General features: G+C 34.5%; 2 protein-coding genes across 6 annotated transcripts; both read left to right on the top strand.

The window, feature by feature from the left end:
- Nucleotides 1-433: 433 nt before the first annotated feature.
- On the top strand, nucleotides 434-7,801 carry LOC141671095 (putative clathrin assembly protein At5g35200). 5 transcript variants are annotated; one of them, XM_074477228.1, is made up of 16 exons: nucleotides 434-526; nucleotides 1,956-2,111; nucleotides 2,207-2,276; nucleotides 2,625-2,716; nucleotides 3,159-3,300; nucleotides 3,384-3,484; nucleotides 3,825-3,908; nucleotides 4,141-4,191; nucleotides 4,275-4,340; nucleotides 4,431-4,496; nucleotides 4,653-4,733; nucleotides 4,853-4,930; nucleotides 5,322-5,744; nucleotides 5,827-5,902; nucleotides 5,980-6,084; nucleotides 7,378-7,801. In XM_074477228.1, the coding sequence occupies exons 2-16, from the start codon at nucleotides 2,007-2,009 to the stop codon at nucleotides 7,404-7,406; spliced, it is 1,569 nt and encodes a 522-aa protein (XP_074333329.1). In that variant the 5' UTR covers nucleotides 434-526; nucleotides 1,956-2,006; the 3' UTR covers nucleotides 7,407-7,801. The 5 variants fall into 5 exon arrangements, 4 of the variants coding, with proteins under 4 accessions (XP_074333329.1, XP_074333314.1, XP_074333323.1 ...); XM_074477213.1 differs by having other exon boundaries at nucleotides 5,980-6,095; XM_074477222.1 differs by having other exon boundaries at nucleotides 492-526; nucleotides 1,972-2,111; nucleotides 5,980-6,095.
- Nucleotides 7,802-8,565: 764 nt separating this feature from the next.
- LOC141721885 (eukaryotic translation initiation factor 2 subunit beta-like) lies at nucleotides 8,566-9,446 on the top strand. Its single transcript, XM_074525011.1, has one exon. The coding sequence runs from the start codon at nucleotides 8,717-8,719 to the stop codon at nucleotides 9,350-9,352; it is 636 nt and encodes a 211-aa protein (XP_074381112.1). The 5' UTR covers nucleotides 8,566-8,716; the 3' UTR covers nucleotides 9,353-9,446.
- The last annotated feature ends 4,808 nt before the right edge of the window (nucleotides 9,447-14,254 follow it).

Below are 14,254 nucleotides of genomic sequence, written 5' to 3'. Positions count from 1 at the left end.
TGTTAGAAAAAGTGCTGTTGTAAAAATCAGATGACTGTTTGGTAATTTTTTTTGATTCGTATATGTTTTGATGCAAAAAATTAAAAATAATGATGCTTTTGGTAAGGTTTGATGGTGAAATCAGCATCTGCTTCCCGCAACAGCTGAAAATCAGCTTTTTCTAAAAGTATGGGGGACTTGCTTTCTCCGACAGCAGCTTTTAAGCCAAAAGCACTTTTCAGAAAAGCAACTTTTAAATTTTACCAAACAGTTTTTTAACAGCTTTTCAGCGAAAAGCTGCTGTTGCTTTCTGCAACAGCAATACCAATACCAAACACACCCTTAGTCTAAAGAATTTTTAAATACAAATGATAATTAAGTGTCCAACTTCCAAAAAATAAAAACTAAGCTGAAAATTAAAAAATACAGATATAATAAAAAAAAGGATCAGATTCGCGTGTTAACTCGTCCGCCTAGCCGTCAATAGGGGGATTACAATTTTTGTCATCATTTTCTGGTGAGCTTTCGCGGCCGATCGGGTTCGCAGGTGACCCCTTTTTAATTCTCGTAATATCTTCCTTAATCTTTCATATTAGTATATCGATGTTGTACGTTTACATGCATGATATGATGTATTGAATTTAAGCTCTATACAAGCCAATATCAAGATTCTTGATTGGTTCGTTAACTTTTTTTTTCTTTTAATCATCTGCATTTAAAAATTTAATCAAGTTTCATCATTTGACATTTTAAATATTCTAAATTTGGATTTGATTGAAAAGTTCGGTTTGAACTTTCTCAGTTCTGCATTGTGCTATGTGTGTGGGGAATATGGGTGAGTATAGGATTCGGATATATTAATATTAGTGAATTCGAAATTTTTTGAAAATGGTCAGTTAGGAAAATTTAATATTCAAGTGTACATGCATCTACCCAAACTTACTACTTGTTGGTGTACAATAGAAGAGACAGCATCTACTAGACCAGGGATAAAAAGTAATGCTTGTGAATTGAAGTTGGTAAATCTTTAGGAGAAATCCAGTTGACAGAAGCGTTAATTTGCTGGAAAACAGAATATTAATACTTACAAACTTATGTTAGGGCAGTGAATTGAACCAAGCTTAATCAGTCCACGTTCTTAAACTTACTTTACTGGGGAACCTAAGCTAATGAACAGTTTTGGATGATATAGAAGTGCAGAAAACTGATGATATGTGTTGTTGGAAGGAACCGAATGAAGTCAAGAATGGAATAAATGTATGTGAACAAAGTTCATGGTGTAACAGAATGATGTTGGAAGCATTTAGATTTAGGGAAGAGTTGAGATAATGAAAGAGTACAAATTTTCTATATAAAATTTTTTGAAGAAAATATGTTGGGAGGAATGAACTTTTTATTTATTAAATTAGTGTAACTGATCTCAAGTTCCATTGAATAACATGTGAAAATGCTAAAAATCATAAATGTAAAGTTACCCCCAGAATGGTAGAAATTTTCCCAGGGCACCCAATTCATTCCTTTTATAACCAAAGCAAGCACAAATACTTTAATGTTGAGCTACCTTGCTTTAATATGCTAAATGCCATTTTAGAGATAATAATAAGTAAGCTTGAATTTCGCTGAAGCACGGAGTGCCATCAATTTGATAGCGATGGCTAAAAGTTACATCAACATCTACTACAACAATGAGGTTTCTATGGTCTGAAGATTCACCATATGGATGTTAAGCATTCTAGTTTACCAACAAAATCACTTTCATATGCATTCAGTTGGAATGTCTTTCATTCAAAATTGTAAAAATCCTCTACTGCTAGTTTTTCTTATGAAAACCACTTTAATTTCTACTCTATATTGTGAAGCCTATTAATTATATGGGAAGATATATCACTTGAGTCCTTGAGAACTAGTTGAAATGTTATTACATTTTACTTTGATGATTATGGATTTACTACCAGTTTCTAATTTGTTTACTTCAGGTTTTTTATTCTACAGCACCGAGGTATTGGAAAAGTTGTTTCCTTACTTCAATGGCAGCCGGTAACAATGGTTCACATCATATCAGAAAAGCTCTTTATGGAGCTCTAAAGGATTCCACAAAAGTTGGACTAGCAAAAGTCAATAGTGAAAACAAGGTAGGTCTCTTTTTCTTAAATATGGGCATGTGCGCATGCTCACTTATGCATACACCATCGTGCCTGACAATTCCCAACGTCGTGATTTCTTACAGGACCTAGACATTGCAATTGTCAAGGCAACAAACCATTTTGAAGTACAGCCCAAGGAAAAACATGTACGAAGTGAGTTTAAGATTTATTGCTTTTAAAATTTGCTGCTTGTTTGATGTTTCTTTAATGGATTTTTAGCCTGGGTTGTAGATATTGTAGACTTTATTTTAAAGTTGTGATACATCCTACCCTTGTTTAAAAGAAAATATCAGGTTTAGACCTCTAGTGAATAACATAACCTAATTCAGGCAGGAACTACGAGAATGTTTTTTCTTTTCCTTTATATGGGCATAACATTCAGTCTAGTAACTTAGTTTCAGGGTCTCAGGAACATTATGAGCAAGTGATTAGGTTTGTTAAGTTTTTGTTCTTATTCCAGAGGAATGCAATTCAGACATGCAGTAATTCTTTCTTTTGCAGCCATATTTGAAGCTCTTTCGAGACCAAAGTCAAGTTTTGCATATTGTATGCAGGCTCTTGCCAAGCGTCTTGCCAAAACCAGTACTTGGACTGTATGTTCATGAGCACATAACTACTATTTGTGTAATTTTAATTTTTACTTACATTATATGTTTCATTTCTTTTTCCATCTTTCTCGATATGTTCATAATGTGGTTATAATTAAGTTTAGACAGTCTTTTATTGTAATAATACTTTTATACGCTGATTTCAGGTATGAAATTAGCTGGGAGGTTTATTGATTGTTGTGAACTTTAATACGATTTTCGAATCTTTGTAATTTTACCTAATTACTTTAGTTTTTGCCGAGTACCAATTCAGAAAATTGGTGCTATAGCATTAGTATGGTTCCTTATTCTGTTTTGCCTATTTAAATTCCTCACTATTGACATATTATAGATCTTAACATTTTAACTGACAGTTGTCATGTCATGGTAGGCGATCCCTGAGCAAAATCAGTTTCACTGAGAAATATATCTTCTGTTATTAAAATAGGTTGCACTGAAAACTTTAATTATTATTCATCGTGCATTAAGGGAGATGGTACCTCCAATTCATCAAGAGCTGGTTAGTTATAGCAAGAGCAGAGTTCTTGTTTTAAACATGTCTCATTTCAAGGATGAATCGACCCCTGATGGTACATCTTTTATTCAAGCTTCCTATGATTAACTGAACTTTCTGATATATAGAACCTGACTGTTGATGATTCCTGGTGTCTAGCATGGTATTATTCTAGTTGGGTCCGCCATTATGCTTTATACCTTGAAGAGCGCCTGGAAAGTTTCAGAATAGTGAATTATGATGTCGTCAAAGATAGCTGGGTAATAATTTATTTTAATGTTTTTTACTACTTTTGTTCGGCTTACTTCAGAATGTGATATCTGTGTGAGTATGCACTTCTTTTTCAGTGAGAACTCAAAATAAACTCATTTCTGCTTTTGATGCTTATTGGTCAATCTAGTGGTTGCTGAAGGCAGTATATTGAACCACTGGATGCTCCACCCACACACACCTCTGTGCAGGAACACATGCACCCGAATAAACCTACGTTGTTCATTATCTTCGGAGGATTTCCCACTTTGCAGTAGTATTGTGATTAGGAGTTCTTGTTGATTTTTTCTCATATATAACAATCTTATTCATGTGTTGAATTATATGCAGAGAATAAAACAGCTTGGGATTCCAGACTTGCTAGTGCAGTTACCTGCACTACAGGAGCTTCTGTTTCGTCTTCTTTCTTGCCAGGTAATGCATCATTCAGTTATCTGGATTGTGAAACTCACTGCCCGGTCTAATCCTCCTTTTCCCGTAAGCTGATCTAGAAGCTAAAGCTAATCACCGAGCCCTAACCCTTGCCAAATAGAGGGTTGATAAATTTCATATGCTGATTTTAGTTATGGACATTGCATTCTTTTGTTTTTATCGATATTCCTCATTTTCATTTTTAAAATGTTTTAATCCTATGCTATTCCTGCAGCCAGATGGAGTGACTAAATCTAATTCATTGATCCAGTATACCCTCTCAATTGTGAGTAGTTTATGTATATCAGTAAATTTTTCTTACTTTTTTTTCCGAATCACAGCACTACTATATATGACTTTCTAATTCAGGTTGCCACTGAAAGTGTGTATATATATGTAGCAATAGATGCTGGAAATTTCAAATTGATGGACAAAGTAAGAATCAAGTTTAATCTGTTGGTCCAAAAACACGTAAAATGTCTTATCCATCTAGAACAGGATTCTCTAATTTGCAGCCTGTGACAGTTTTTTGAGATGCAACGCCAAGACGCCGTTAGAGCACTAGAGATATATCGGAAGGCAACAGCTCAGGTGACTTATTTCCTTCATGTTTCCTGCGCATGTTTATCCTTCCGTGTTTTCCAATTATCACTATAATCATTTTGTTAGTATTGGAGTGTGGTACTTATATTTGTTCTTTGCTAATTGAACACACTTGCACACCCCGTATGTGCCATATAACTGCAGGCAGATGATTTATCTGAATTCTATAAGATTTGCCGAGAGCTTGAATTTGGATCAGGCCAGACGTACATCAAAATTGACCACGTAAACTTTTAAAATTTCTCCACTTTTATGGTCTTTCTTAATAAAAGACAATCTTTCTCACATTTTTTGTAAGTATAATGACCCATTGAATAATTCAATCATGGCTTGTCCAACTGCAGCCCCCTGCATCTTTTTTGAAACCGATGATGGAATATGTGAAGGAGGCCCCACAATCTTCAGTTCTTCCTAGGAAAGTGGTAAACACTAGTGTTCTTTAAGTAGTGCTCCTAAAAACCTTATATTAGATTCATAATATATTGCACAAGGCATTTGAATCAAGGAATTAGTATACATGATCGTGTCTGTCTATTTTTCTGCAAACGGAAGGAATATTACTCTTCACTGAATTTTAAGCTACCATCTGACCTAATTATGTATACTGATTAAAGTAACAGAATTATTAGACATCAGTTATAGACTTATAGGATCACTTAGGCTGCTTCAACTTTTCACTTGGTAATTTTCTATTAATCTTTAGGTGAGCATAATTTAAATTTATTCTTTAGTTGAACTGCGTAGTAACATAAACCATCACATAAAGCCCTAGCTCCTATCACCTACGGTATTTTTTGGTGTTTGTGCTATCAGGATAGTGATTGTAGTAGTATGCCTTCCGGAGATACTGCTTCTTCAACACCTGATTTCCGAACAGCTTTGCCTCATTATTTTCATCATAGCGATGAAGCAAGTATGCCTCCCAGAAACAGTGCTTCTTCAGAACCTGATTCCCGTACGCCTCACAGAAACAGTGCTTCTTCAGAACCTAATTTCCGAACACATTTGCCTAGGTCTTTTCATCATAGTGATGAAACAAGTACGCCTGACAGATACAGTGCTTCTTCAGCACCTGATTTCCGAACACCTTTGCCTCCGTCTTTTCATCGTCTTTGCAAAAATGATGATGCGGATGCTACTACATTCACCTCTGATTATACATTTTCTTTCCCGGCTGTTCATGAGCAGGGTGAGCATGGTGAAATAAAGCCCGCTTCAGAAGTTGCTAATCTCGTGGTAAGGGCTACTTTGGGATGTTATTTGTTCTACACCGGGCGATTATTTCATATTTCAATGAAGAAGATGTTTGTTCTGTCAGGATCTGGATAATTGCACTCAAGAATCATCCCAAATGAATGATGGAAGTGCCCCCACGCCTGAAATTCCAAACTCGGGTGAGTTGTTTTATCGTTAATTATTTTCTTTCAATTTACATATTCATCTTGACTTCGCTGCTTCTACTTTTTTGCAGACTATCTGCCGAGTTCTTTTACATTTTCCAGTCCATCATCTCATTTTCCCAGCCATGAGCTTGAACTAGTTGCAATGCCAAGAACTATTGGGTTTTCAGTTGATGGTAGTGAAGTGGTTAGTTTTGCATAATTTGTGTATGCATAAAAGTATTCAGTTTTACATGACCTGTTTATGTGAAAAATTGTGTCATTATTTCTGGCCTTAAAAGAATGCATCTTTCCCTTGTTTTGTTGAATAAACCAAGTACTTGACCCTAATTTTTGTGTAAGAAGAAGGAACCAACTCGCAAATGTAAACAAGCATAAACAGAGCGTTTTAGGACTAATAGAAGATGTTTTTGATATTATAACATCAGAGAGAGAAGGGAATTCCTAGGCTTTAAAAACCCATTTAGACCTTACAATAGCAAAAACATACTCAATCTATACCCATGAATCAAACTAACACATTCTAATGTCATTCAGCAACCAGAAACCTTAAATGTTGTAAGTGACAACATCAGTTGGCTTTTTTTTATACTCAAAGTCATCTACCAGAAACCATATATTTTGGCTTTCATTTGAACTTTCTGGACTAGTACTGAATTTTAGCAGTTTGTAGTCACACTATATGCAAATTACAGACATTCACAAGCGAAATTATTTAAACCTTCAAACTTGTTGGATAAGAAAGTGGCAGGTTTTGATATCAAGTGTTGTCAGAAATCTTGTATATATCTATCGTAAGATACATGTTCAACAACGCAGTTCTTTTTCAATTTTGTTTGATTGATGTAATCACAGAATAAGTACAGTACTAAGTTATTTGATCCTTAAATTCCATAGCTTACCGTTGCTTTAAAGCTCTTATGCACACATGAACAAATGTGCGATGGCATCTCTAAAACTAAGCAACTGTATCCACTATGTTTTACTCGAAATAGGGTCTTGAGACTGGGAGTATGAGATGTCACAGACCACTGTAGGAGTAAAGAATTTGTTTCTGTGAAGTATCTTGGCTAGTGAGAAAACTCTTTAATAATTTTTGTAAATTGTAGTGAGGCCCGAGTTTATGTGTACAATATCTATTTAATTCTTATTTTTTATGATTAAAAAGTTGAAGTACTAATTTTCAGTTCTCCCCAAAACAGTATATACAGAGTTTTGATAGAATTGATTATTTTAAAAGTAGGTATATGAATACTAAAATAGAGTGTTTTAATGTTTACTATGTATATAGAGTGAGTGAGTAAATTTTTCACCCCCCAAGTCCTCATATCCTTGCTCCGGCCCTCAACTGCACACAAACTCTTGTCATTTGTACATATGCTGTCATTCCCTGGTAGTTTAAACATATGCTGTCATTTTGCAGCATTGTACCCAATGACATTATGTGTGTTTGTGTCATGTATGTGCAGGATGGTGGTCTAGACAGATTGACACTTGATAGTATACAGCAGTGACAACAACAAACGAAAACTATTGTCATATGGAGCCGGTGGCATCCAGCCCTTGTAAAAATGCTCAATCTACCTACAAAGATTCTTCTGCAGAGAAAACAATACCAGCCAGTGGCAGTTGACAATGGTTTTACGAAGGGCACTATGGCATCCAGTCTCATTTAGGTCATTCAAAGAAGCCAAGACAAACAACTCAACACAGATATAGCAAAACAGCAACCACATGTAGAAAATATAGGCCAAGAGGCATTTGTCAAATATATGAATAGTATTGCCTAGTATGCTCAAGGCTTTGTGATGTGTAGTGTAGATATTCTTCCATGTACTTCATCTTTTCTTGGCATTCATTGGCTTTTCACTTCCATATATAATTTTATATCCATTGATCACATTTTTCAAAGAACTATTATATGTTGGATACTTTAGGATTATACTCAATATATAAGACAGAGGATGTTGGCTTAGGATATAGATCTAAAATAGGGAAAAATTAGATGGTATCTTTTTGTTTTTGCCTTCTCAAATGTCAATATGTGATAATATTGGTATTATAAAAAATGTTATTTCAAAATATTTATAAAAATTTAAATTATGCTTTTTAAAATATTTTTTGGTGATAACATTTGTTAATGTATTAAATTGTTATAGGTGTCGAAAATTCGAAAATTTTAAATTATAAATGAATTAAATTTTAATGTTAATTTACGGAATAATTAAAGAAATAATATAATACAAGATCACAATTTATAAGTTAAAAATAAAAAAAACTACAAGTGTTTGGAAATTAAAAATAGATTACAACCGGAAGTATAATTTAAAAATATATCAAGTAATAGTTAAAAAAAGGTAATTTAGAAGGGAAATAGGGAATCATTTAAATATACCCTATTAAGGTAATACATTAATTTTGTATGAATATGATTATATATGGCCAGGGTATTGAATTTTTTTGTTAATGTGGTCTAAAAAATATTTTCAAATGTTTTTATTAAAACAATTATGTAACTTATAGATATTTAGAAAAATAATTTACGGGAGTTTTTTTTCTTTTGTTGTCAATGCGTAGGGATCAAGTTATAATTTAATGCGTACTCCTATTCAGCATGGTGTTCCTTGTATATTTTTTCTTATCAGAATTGATTAGGGTTTTTAAGTTGGTGCATATTCCTTATATATAGCATCGTTTTCCATCCTTTTATGAATATATTTCATTATTTGTCCCGGACAATTCTTGGCCGCTGCTGCACCAGATTTTCAAGTATTGTTTTTTATCACAGCAAATTGAGTTTTAGTCACGATGGCTGAGAGAGTTAGACCTGCGGAAGATGGTGCAGTATATGCCTCATTCGATCCCTCTAAGATGAAGAAAAAGAAGAAAAAGAATGTTGTGATCCAAGATTCTCCTATGGACCTGTCATGCGATGTCGAAAAAGAAACGGCAGCAGGTGGTTTGGATGCTAAATTTGGACAAGAAACAGAAGAAGCTGATTATACTTATGAAGAGCTTTTGGCACGAATCCATAATCATGGTGGAGAGAAGCACAAATTTGTTATGAAGGTTGCACAAGTTGTGGTTGGGCCGAAAAAATCTGTTCTTGTTAATTTTACGGATTACTGCAGTACTATGCATAGGCAGCCTGATCATGTTATGGCCTTCTTGCTTAATGAATTGGGTGCTAAAAGTGGTTCTATTGATGGGAATCAGAGATTGGTTGCTCAAGGAAAATACACTCCGAAAAACTTTGAAGTGGTTTTGAGGAAATATGTTACTGAATATGTTGTCTGTACTGGTTGCAAGGGTTCGAATACAAATCTGGTCAAGGAGAATCGTGTTTTGTTTGTTCGATGTGAGGATTGTGGTTCTAATCGATCAGTTGCTGTAGTCAAGGCTGGTTTCCAGGCTCGTGTTGGCAGCAGGAGGAATGAAAATTAACTGCTGGTTTAAGTTTTCTCTATTTGGATATTGAATAGTTTTAATGTCTTTTTCTGGTGGTCTGAATAAATTTCACTGCAATATTATTTATTTATTTATGATTAGTCGATTATTGTCAAAATCTCTCTCTTTTATAGGTTTTTTCTTTAAATTCCTGGACAATGATGATGAAATTTGAAGGATCATGAGTGTAAAATATGCAGGTCACAGTTTTTCTAATTTCTATTGTTAAAGTCTCCTCAGCGCGTAATTAGCTAACTATTACAACTTTGTAAATGCTTGATTAATTATACCATAGCTCAGTTAACTCTGTTGTCATACTTTGATGTAGTGTTAATCTATGGTTAAATTATACTTGTTTCTATGTGGTAAAAGACATGAGGAGCGAGTCTGAGCCATTTTCTACCATATGCGATATATAAGAGCCCTTTCAACCAAATTTGCAATCAGGTTGACTGTCTCAACTTTTTTTATATCGTTTGTGTAGAGTTAAGCCTAGCCTTTTAAGATGTTCGAGGGGTTTAGAGCTCTGGTGAGAGCTAAATTATCATCATGCATCTTTGTTATAATCTTGTTCTTAATTGAAAATTTTAATGCAGGCTGAGTTATATATCCGATCTGTTGTGTTCTGCAAATTTGGTCTTTCTGTTTACAACGAATTTGGTCTTTCTATTTAAGTTGTATTCCTTTTAGAGTTTTTCTCATCTTTTGTTCTGTTAGGAATCTAGAACTTACTCTCTCAATCACGCAATTCAGTTCATTCAGTCTGTGATTCATATATGACATGTGAATTTGTCTTCCATTTCTATTTGGTTGGTTGGACCTCCATGGACTAGATATCGTCAAAATTACATACATGAACTCCACTCGACTTGTTTTAAAGGTCAGATACCGATGAGTGAAATGGAGTGGCACATATTGCCTAGCAGCCTAGGTGGAGAGTTTTCTAATCATGTAAGATGTATTCTTTGTCTCCTCGAAATGAGAATTGGGTTGCCACTTGCCACACTCTATGATCTCCAAATTCAACTAGCACTAATCTGGTGACCCTCATCGTGTCCATTTTCACCTACAGATACGCGGCATGATACCACAGTCCCAGGAATATTTTGACACAAGTCTCCAAGTAAGATCTTAAAACACAGTTCACATTGAGAGTTCCAGTGCAACACAACTGCGATCCGTGATCCCATGATCGATTTTCTTAGCCTTTGACACCATGAAACTACTTGTTCGACCCACACGAAATCAATATCTATCTTTCCCTAAAAGCCTTATACATGATTCAAAAAACTAAATTTTATTGCTTATATTTAAGATAATTCTTATTTGTCTCGTTAATATGGACCTATTTGATAAACAAGTTCATAAGAAGTTCCTTAAAATATGGCTCCCTGAGTTGCTTCAGTATCTCTGCATCTTTTTCTTGTCACTACAAGAATTCTCGGCTTCTTGTCTCGTTAATATAGATCATAACATCAGATCTAATTATCGAGATTAAACCGAAAGCGGATGCGTTTCTGAATCCATAAGACGATGATTGTTACAAGATCTGAATCTGTATTATGTTCTTGATTATTATCTTTCTCAACCAAGTACTCTTAAGGGTTTCAACTGTTAGGAAATGAATAAAACACAGAGGGGGTGAATGTGTTTTAGTGTTTTTAGGCTTTTCTTGAATGTTTTTGGCTTGGTTGAACAAAGTAAATTAATTCTTGTAGTGAAATGTGTATATGCAGAATTTAAGCTTGCAGAAAATAAAGAACACAGATCTTCAAAACTCACTTAATTTTATATTAAAATTAAGACTGTTTTGCTACAAAATTTCTAGGCTCTTTGTTGATAAAGAGCTTAGCTTCTTCTTGAGAGTGTTACAAAAAATTTGATCTAAATTGTTACTTCTGACTAAAGGACCAGTGTTAACTTTATAATTTAGTTAACTGTTGGTTTACACAGTGTGTAATAAGACATGCTATTAGTTTTTCTAAACTGTGACTTGTCATTAGTGGTGGCCAAACGAGTGTGCCGGACGTGCCATGCCGGTTTTTCAGCGGGCCGAGTTCCTTGACACATGACTCGTAAACGGCACGTTAGACTGTACGATCCGTGCCGGGTTAGTGCCGGTCCAGCAAAGTCGAGCTCGCGTGCAGCTCGCGAATTTTACGAGCTAGACGGGTCAGGTTGATATATGACAGTAGTGCAGAAATTAGCTGGCGGTTGGCGGGGCGGGGCGAGTCAGGCGGGGTGAGACGGGTTAGTGAACTCAAAAATCAAGAATTGTACTTTGCTGATTCTTCAAGTCAAGAATAAATGCTTGCCAGTTGCCACTTGCCAAATTGTCTATTATTTTAATTATAATATTATAAAAATCAAGCAGCTCGTTTAGAATAAATGTTTGTGCAATTCACAATTATTTTAGTTATAGTATTATAACAATTAAACTGTAAACAACCAACTACTGTGCCGATAATTGTCTCGATTTTATTTTTTTCCAAAATTATATTAAATATTCATCTGAACTTATAATAATAATATGTGTTAAATAAATAAAAGAGGACGGTACCTCTATAAATTTTATTAATTAAAAAAGATTTACAAAAAGTTTGAGAGGACTCCTCTCTAAAAAAACGGAACAAACCGCATTTACATTTTAAACAAACTACGAAACAATTAAAATTTAAAATACATAACAAAATATTCTATCTAATCCACTATTTATTTATACAAATTCTTCTTGTTCTTGTTGTTCGTTGGTAGTTGACGCGCCCGATTCTGATGAAGTGTCCATTGTCATCCAAATATCTTCTTCTCCATCCGAATCATCTTCTTTCCTCCCTTGTTGTCTTTTTGCAGCTTGATCCCAATCTTTTTTACAAACACATATTTTTACAACGTCCGGTGCAAGACTTGATCTTTTCTCGTCCAACACTCTTCTACCTGCGCTAAAAGCGGATTCGGACGCAATTGTAGAGGCAGGAACTACTAAAATATCCCTTGCAATTTTAGCTAAGACCGGAAATTGATTCTCATGATTTTTCCACCATATTAGTATTGAAAAATCTTCGTCTAACTCATAATTATAAGAAAAAAACTCTCGAGTCATACTAAAAGAAGAAATAGGTGTGGAAGTCGTAGTGGAAATTCTACACTTTTGTTTTTTAGTTAAGATTTCCGAAATAGTACTATTAAATCTGCTAACACTACTAGTTTTAGGTGGTACAATATTTTGAGTTTTGGGAGTATATATATCTACAAGACGATGTAAAAAGTCTAAACAATTTTGTACTTAAAGTGTATGATTATTTTGTACAATTTTCTAATGGGTTCTAAAAAATGAGTTATTTCCGCAATTCCTTTTTGAGCTGATAGATTAATTATATGTGCACAACATCGAACATGCAAGAATTGACCATCTAAAATCGTGGGAATATCATTCTTAATATAAAACATAGCTCTATTATTTGACGAGGCATTATCCAAAGATATCGTAAACACCTTGTGAAACAAATTAAATTCAGTTATTGTTTCTAGAATTCTTTGTTTTATGTTATAACCGGTGTGTGACTCATCCATGACATCAAAAGCAATTATTCGTTTTTGTAAAAAATAGTCGGAATCGATCCAATGAACCGTAACACAAATAAATGGCTCACCTTGACTCGAACTCCAACAATCACTAGTTAACGAAACCATACCATCATAATCACGAAAATATTCAATTAATTGCGATCGTTGACGATAATATTGTTTTTGTGTGTGACGTTTAATTGTGTTTCTAGGAATCCTTCTAAATGCCGGGTTAATTGATTCTTTAACCATATGTTCTAAATTTGGACTCTCGGCGTGAGAAAAAGGCATCTCGTCTAACGTAAGATAAGTAGCAAATGATTCGATCATTCTATCTCTATTATAAACGAAATGCATACCTCCACCGGGCGACGATGTCACGAAGCCACCCATCTGTGTTTGTTGTGGTGAACCTCCACGTGCGGTTCCACTTTCATGACTTTGCTTCGTAATATCGTGATGTTTTTGTAAATGTCTATCAAGCGTTCCCGTACCGGATCCTTTAGAGTGAGTAAAAGGGGGTGGATTTCGACCATTTTGAATACAAAGTAAACAAAACACTTTAAATTTATTCGGTTCTTCCGTCATTGGTTCTCTCGAAAAATAATTCCAAACATGTGATGAATGTCTTGCACTAGAAACACTACCTGCAAAATTCGAATATAAAAAATTAATTCGGATTTAATCTACTACTGCATTCGAACACATATTATTCAAAATAAAACATGTAATAATCAAACACAATTAGAACAACAAGGACATTTACATATGCGAACATAACTAATTTTGAAAAACATAATAAAAATACAAAAAATCAACAAATCTTACGTTAAGGTTTATATACGAAAATAAAAAACAATAATTAAGTTTAACAAATATAATAAAATACAAAAAATTAACAAAATTTTACCGGGTTCCATAGGTCGAGGTGGTCGCATAGCGGTTGCTTGTGTTGAACCATGGGATGAAACTGTTCCTCTGCCTTCTTCCATCTTTTAAAATTTTCGCCGGAATTAGTTGAAGCTCGCCGGAATATTACTTATGTTTTGCCGGAATAATTACAAAACTAAATAAAATCTACAGACTTGAGAAGAGAGTGGCAGTGAGTTGGTGAGTGAGAAAGTAAAAAATAGAGACGAGAGTAGAGAGTAAGAAGTGCAGTGGAAAGAGCGGAATGGTTTGAATGTGATTTATAGGGAGAGAAAAGAAAATGGACGTTAGAGGGTGAGAGGCTGAGAGCCTGAGAGGAGAGAAGAGAGCCGTTTAAAAGCTGCATGAGAGCTGTTGAGTTGAGCGTTGAATTTGCAGAGGTGCAGAGGTGCAGGACACAGACTC

Source organism: Apium graveolens, chromosome 1, assembly GCF_009905375.1.
Source record: "Apium graveolens cultivar Ventura chromosome 1, ASM990537v1, whole genome shotgun sequence".
Classification (NCBI taxonomy): Eukaryota; Viridiplantae; Streptophyta; class Magnoliopsida; order Apiales; family Apiaceae; genus Apium; species Apium graveolens.
Note: the sequence above shows the minus strand (reverse complement) of the source record. Positions and strands in the feature narration are given on the sequence as shown.